The sequence below is a fragment of the Bos grunniens genome, chromosome 10, assembly GCF_055505025.1.
Source record: "Bos grunniens cultivar Pamir isolate PY7600 chromosome 10, Bosgru_T2T1.0, whole genome shotgun sequence".
Lineage (NCBI taxonomy): Eukaryota > Metazoa > Chordata > Mammalia > Artiodactyla > Bovidae > Bos > Bos grunniens.
Window position 1 is genome coordinate 38,411,468 of NC_141174.1, and position 6,356 is coordinate 38,417,823.

The 6,356-nt window shown below is 39.9% G+C and overlaps 1 protein-coding gene across 1 annotated transcript; it reads left to right on the forward strand.

The window, feature by feature from the left end:
• Nucleotides 1-733: 733 nt before the first annotated feature.
• COXFA4L3 (cytochrome c oxidase associated subunit FA4L3) lies at nucleotides 734-4,393 on the forward strand. Its single transcript, XM_086320711.1, has 5 exons — nucleotides 734-784; nucleotides 923-983; nucleotides 1,138-1,223; nucleotides 2,414-2,474; nucleotides 4,025-4,393. The coding sequence occupies exons 2-5, from the start codon at nucleotides 948-950 to the stop codon at nucleotides 4,091-4,093; spliced, it is 252 nt and encodes an 83-aa protein (XP_086176837.1). The 5' UTR covers nucleotides 734-784; nucleotides 923-947; the 3' UTR covers nucleotides 4,094-4,393.
• The last annotated feature ends 1,963 nt before the right edge of the window (nucleotides 4,394-6,356 follow it).

The window sequence follows — 6,356 nt, forward strand, 5'->3', positions numbered from 1 at the left end:
TGTCGAAAAGATTCTTGTACAGCGTCTGGCACACAGATTATGATTTAATTATTATTCCCGTGATTCTGCAGCCGCCTGCATGTTCCGTGCAAGGCTTGTCTGCTAGCTTAGGGGTGAGTTAAAACCGGACAAGACAGAGCCAGCCTCCAGGGTCGTCTAAGAAATCTTCTCTTGGAAATCTCTCCAGTTGATTCTTTTTGTTTCTTCTCCCTCACATCCTGATTTTTTTTTTTTAATGGTTAAAAAATCAAGACAATGAGGAATTATTCTGAAAGGAACTTTACAGTTTACATGTGTGCCACATCACATTTTTGGAGCTTTTAATGTGACTTGGATTAATTCTAATTTACTTGCCTGCACCAAGGAGCCTCCCATGGGACCCCCGTTTCTGCGGCTCCTTTTCCAGATCTCCTTTTAGAGGGGCTGCTTTTCACCAGTTTTGGCTATCCGAGCTCTCCTGGTTCTCAGTTGCAGGGGCGCTAACGGTCAGCCTCGGCTCGCTCCGAGCGGAGGTTGAGAACCGTGGCGGGCGGCAGGGGGCGCTCGCGTCCGGTTGCTCGGCGACTGAGGACACGGAGTCCTGCAGGGGGCGCCCAGTTGCCGGGCACCCGGCAGGGAAAGCAAGTCAAGCCCCGCACGGCCCCCGCGCGTCCCGCGTGATCAGAACGCTCCGGCCGGCCTTCCGGAGCGGGCGGGGTTGGTATATAAGCCGCTGGGGTTGAGGTCAGGATTCGGTTCTGGGCGTTGGCATCGTCCGCTCGTGAGGTCCCTCTGGATCCCCCAGGTGAGCCTCCCTCGGTTGAAGGCGCTGATCATCTGGCTCGAGGCTGGCTTTGGGATACGTTAGCCGGTTTGGCGCCTACCAGGTTGAGTCCTAATACCTGAGTTTTGATCAATATCTTGGATTTTTTCCCCACTATAGATTTGGATTCTACTCTTAAGTCATCATGGGCTTTTTCCAACTCCTGGTGAAAAAGAAGGAAGTAAGTTTTTAAAGCAATTGAAAATTGTGACTAAAAAGATTAACTTTTAAAAATGAACAGATGGTGCCGATTTGGAGAAAATATAAAATGATATAGAGCTATTCTATTTCAAGTGTTTCGCATTGAAACATCAGAATATTTTATTCTCTGTTAGCTTATTCCTTTGGTGTTTTTCATGACCGTGGCAGCGGTTGGAGCTTCATCATTCGCTGTGTATTCCCTTCGAAAATCCGATGTGATGTAAGTAAGCATTCATCATTTATTGAAACGTTTTTAGTAGTGTTAGGTTGACCTTCAGTTTATGAAATGCATGGTATCAGTTTCCTGGTTTTTCCCAGAGAATAAGAATGTCGATTGTGAATTGGGAGTCAGGGCCAGAAAGCATCCAGGTTTCAGAAGGCTATTAAATGATGATATTGATGGAATAAGTTTGTTTCTTGTATCTAAATATCCTTTCATCCATTTCAACCTTTCATCCTCCTCTTCTCCTGCAGCAAAATAAAGTTGTTTTTTTTAAAACATACATTTTGAAATGTAAAGTTCTTGGATAGTCTTTTGGGATATGTATTATCAATCTTAAATCATCATTTTAATGACATTTTAAAATGTCAGTTTACTAGAAAGGTCTTTCCTAATGTGGTAAAGTTGACTGATGCAGTTGTCTACAATAAACCTAATTTCAGCCCTGGATATAAGGTAAAATACCATGTATCCTGGAATATACTGCTGCTGCTGCTAAGTCACTTGAGTCGTGTCTGACTCTGTGCCACCCCATAGATGGCAGCCCACCAGGCTCCCTCGTCCCTAGGATTCTCCAGGCAAGAACACTGGAGTGGGTTGCCATTGCCTTCTCCAATGCATGAAAATGAAAAGTGAAAGTGAAGTCGCTCAGTCACCTACTCTAAGCGACCCCATGGACTGCAGCCTCCCAGGCTCCTCCGTCCATGGGATTTTCCAGACAAGAGTACTGGGGTGGGGTGCCATTGCGTTCTCCGTCCTGGAATATAAGGAACAGAAAAACTGAAACTCGTCTTGGCCCGGTGCAGAGCTCCACAGGCAGTAATGGGAGGTTCTGGCAGTTTACCACCTACAGGGTTCAAGCTGAGCCCTTCTGCCCCTCCCAGAAACTGGGGCAAGAGCTTAATTTGCTTGCTCTTAGCCTGGCACTTCTGCTCTGATTGCTCTCAGCTTATGAAAACATTTTCCAGTCTAGCCCCATAAAGGCACTACAGACCTTTTACCCTGCAGAGGAATTGATCCTTAATGTGTGAGCCAAACTGTGAAGCTTTTTAAAGAACTGTTCCATCAATTTCAGTTAGCAATGAATGCCTGAGTATGCACTCTGAGTCTGTCCCTAGAGTAGTATAAACTCAATATCAGAGTTGGTTTAAATGCACTTTAATGTTTAATCAGCTTTCTTTTTCTTTTAGCCTTGATCGAAAAAGAAATCCAGAACCTTGGGAAACTGTGGATCCTACTGTACCTACAAAGGTATTGCTACATTAAAATGTGATTTATACTTAGCCCAAACCTTAGCACCTTTGTCTGCAGAACAGATGTAATACCTTTCATGTTTAGGGCGCCTTTTAGTGTAGTGTTAAAAGAGAGTGCTGTAGGATTGTGGAGATCTAGTTCACATCCTTGCTCTGTTATTCACAGGTGATTTTAGACAACTTGGTCTCTCTGAGGTTCTCAGAATCTATAAAATGGGCACAGTAATATTAGGCCCTGCCTCAGAGATTAGAGGCTTAAAGAAGATAAAATAGACAAAGCCCTTTAGCATGGTGTCTGGCCCATAGTAAGTACTCAGATAATTAACTTTTATCATTATTGTGATACATCATCTCCTTTTTTAACTTAATTTTTATTTTATGTTGGAGCATAGTTGATTTCCAATGTTCTATTACAATAGTTTCAGGTGTACAGCAAAGTAATTCAGTTATATAAATACATATATCCACATACATACATATATCCATTCTTTTTCCAATTCTTTTCCCATATAGGTTATTACAGAATACTGAGTAGAACTTCCCGTGCCATACATAGGTCCTTGTTGTTTATCTATTTTATATAAAGAAGTGTATATATGTCAGTCCCAGACTTCTGTTTAGCCCTTTCCCCCTCTTTACCCTTTGGTAACCATAATTTTGTTTTTGAAATCTATGAGTCTGTTTATGCATAATCTCATTTTATCCACTGTTTATCAAAAGTTAATATAAGGTCTATTGTGATAAGTAACAGGAACTCCTAAAAACAGCAGTGGCATTCTCTGTAAGCAAAATTAGCTAATATCCACTCATCCAAATGAGTAGATTTTTAAGAATATTGAAAAGACTTTTTTACATTTTAAATATTTTGGAAGTAAACATGTAGTCTGTTGGAATGAACACGACTTAAAATTGTCTCCAAAAAGTTACGTGTGTGTGTGTTTGTGTTTAAACAAAGCATTCTAATGACACAGCTTGACTTAGAGAAGGGCGTCTAGGATCTTTAAAGTTACCTACATCTCCCTGTTCCTGGGGGAATAGAAAACCTGTGCGAATAAATGAGAATCTCTGAATGTGAGTTCTTTAGAAGTCAAGACTTGTCCTCAGCTCTCCGTCTTTCCCCTTATTATGTAACTTGGATCATTTGTACCTTTGTTGAGTAAATATAGTGAGGAAATTTTAAGTGCCTAGCTCTGTGCTAGGAACATTATATAGCCACTCACATGGAACAGATACACTTTTTGAACTTTATAGTCCACATAAAATCATAGGAAATAAAAAAATCTAGAACCTGTTAAGTGAAAATGGGGTATATGTATATAATCTTTCTCGCTAATCCTGTAACACTCAGGAACCCAAAGACTTTATTTAGAGGGATAGAACCAGTACATGTTACTGTTTTAATTAGAGATGGGAAGAGGTGATTCTTTGGCTGCAAATGTTATGGTGATACTTTTTCCAGAGGGAACTATGTACAGATCTGAAAAGGGGACCTGAGGATGGACAGATCCTAACAAAACATTTTAATTTTGTTTTATTTACTTTTTAAAGCTTGTAACAATCAACCAAGAATGGAAGCCCATTGAAGAGTTGCAGAAGGTCCGAAGGGCAACCAGGTGACCAGTCCTCGCCTTTTTCTTCCAAAGAGTACTCTATGAATCTAGTGGAAACACTTCTGCACAGGCTAGATTATGGATACCAGTGTGCGGAAATGCTTCTGCTACATTTTTAGGGCCTGCCTACGTTTTTGGACTCTGGATAAGGAATTATAAAGGTAGCACAGCATAACCACATAGTCCCAAAATAAGATTCTGTGTTGTTTTGTGTATTGAAATTTTTGTGTTTATAATGCCTAAATGTTTTTGCCTATAAAGATTTGTTAAATTTGATTGTCTATAATAAAATACAATTTGTGCAAGATTTCTTAAAGATCAGGTACATATTTAAATGGAGGGGAAAGATTTTTTTTATGGGAGATAAACACATTTTGAAGCATGGAGATTCACTTTTAAATTTTATTTATTTTTAATTTTTAAAAGATCTTCTTCTTCTTTTTTTTAACTTATTTTTTTGGTCATGCCACACGTCATGTGGGATCATTCTCCCACCAGGGATTGATCCTGGGCCTCCAGTGAAAGCTCTGAATCCTAACCACTAGGCCACTGGGTACCTTCATGGAGCTTCATCTTTTAAAAATAACACCTCATGCAAATTTCTGTATAATTTTTCCAAATTCATTCATTCACCAGAGATCTGTTGAATATCTGCTGTTAGCCACGCACTGTTTTGTGCAGCCGAGATAAATCAATGAACAAAACCAAATTTTGGAGGGAGAGGACTAAAAGTTGGCAAGTACAATGAAGAAAGTGAAGACGAGATGGAGTATGAGATTTTGGGATTCGTCTTGGAGGAAGTACTGGGATTCTGGCGGTGGTGGGAATGTGGTGTATGTGAGACTGGCCCTCCAAATGTCAAGGCTGACAGTGGTGCTCATGTGGGGAGGGGAGGATGGAGGACACCCCACAAGTTTGGGGCTTCTCTTCACTCTGGTCACTGGTCCAGGGAGATCAAAGATGCAGTCAAATCCAGCATGCCCCTTGGCGCTCCCCCTTGACTGTTCCTGAAAAAGAGACCAAATAGAAAATAGCTTTTCATTAACTTTTAAAAAAAATTGAGATATAATTCACAGAGCATGGTATTTAAAGTTCACAATTTGGTGGTTTTTTAGTAAATTCATGAAGTTTTACATTTCCAGCACCTAATTCCAGAACATCTTCATCACCCCAAAAGAACCTACTTCTGATCCCTCTGTCCCCAACCTCAGGCAAACACTAATCTTTGTCCCTATGGATTTGCCTATTCTCTGCACTTCAGATAAATAGGATCACGCCTTATGTGACCTTGGTGCTTAACTCTTAACAGCATAATGTTTTCAGGATCCCTCTGTGTTGTACCATGAATCAGTACTTTGGTCCTTTTTATGGTTGATATTCCATTGTGTAGATATACCACATTTTGCTTATCCATCAGCTGACAGACATTTGGGTTGTTCCTACCTTTTGGCTGTTACAAAGAATGCTGCTGTGAACAGCCATGTGCAAGATTTTGTGTAGCCATATATTTTCATTTCTCTTGGGTATATACCCAGGTTCATTGACTCATAAAAATCATAAGTCCCTTTTTCTTAATTTCCATCTGAACGTAATAGAAATTTAAGAGAAGGGCTAAATTCTAACCACCTTCAGGGCAATAAAAATTAGCTAGATCTTACTAGATACTTGGCAATTCTGAAAGGATTAAAGCAAGACTACTTTTGCAACTTCTGCTACTTCCTTATTACCTCAAATTTTCCCAGATAAAAATCTCTGATTGTTGATCTCAAGGAATTACATGTACCAATTATGAAGTATAATTTTATTTGCTTTAGCTTCTGAAGAGCATTGTGGCACTGTAGAGGCAAATAAAAACGAACACCCTTGTGATGGTTGGCCAATTAGAGCAAATAGTAGTGTTTGGGAGGGGGGACTGTGCCTTTCAACTTTAAAACACAAGTCTGATTGAAATGCAGTGGCTTTACAAGATGAACAAGGTGGTGGAAAGTACCATGCAGTGGGTTTGGGAGGGGAAAAGGCCAACAGCAATATTGAAATGTACATTTCAAAAGATTTTTTGATTTTATTTTTGATAGTATTCTCAGCATTTTCCCCAAATGTTTTATTTTGAAAAAATTTCAAATATGCAGAGAAGTTGAAAAACTAGTACAAAGAACACACACTTTTTATCAGTTGACATTTTCCCACATTTGCTCTATCTTTCTGCATACTGTGCTCTTTTAAAATGAACTCTGAAACTAAGTTACAAGGTAAAGCTATTTATGCCTAAG

Coding starts and splice junctions, on each gene's coding strand:
- COXFA4L3 (XM_086320711.1), top strand. CDS start 948: ATGGGCTTTTTCCAACTCCTGGTGAAAAAGAAGGAA. Junction 1,224..2,413: donor CTTCGAAAATCCGATGTGAT/GTAAGTAAGCAT, acceptor TTTTTCTTTTAG/CCTTGATCGAAAAAGAAATC. Junction 2,475..4,024: donor ATCCTACTGTACCTACAAAG/GTATTGCTACAT, acceptor TACTTTTTAAAG/CTTGTAACAATCAACCAAGA.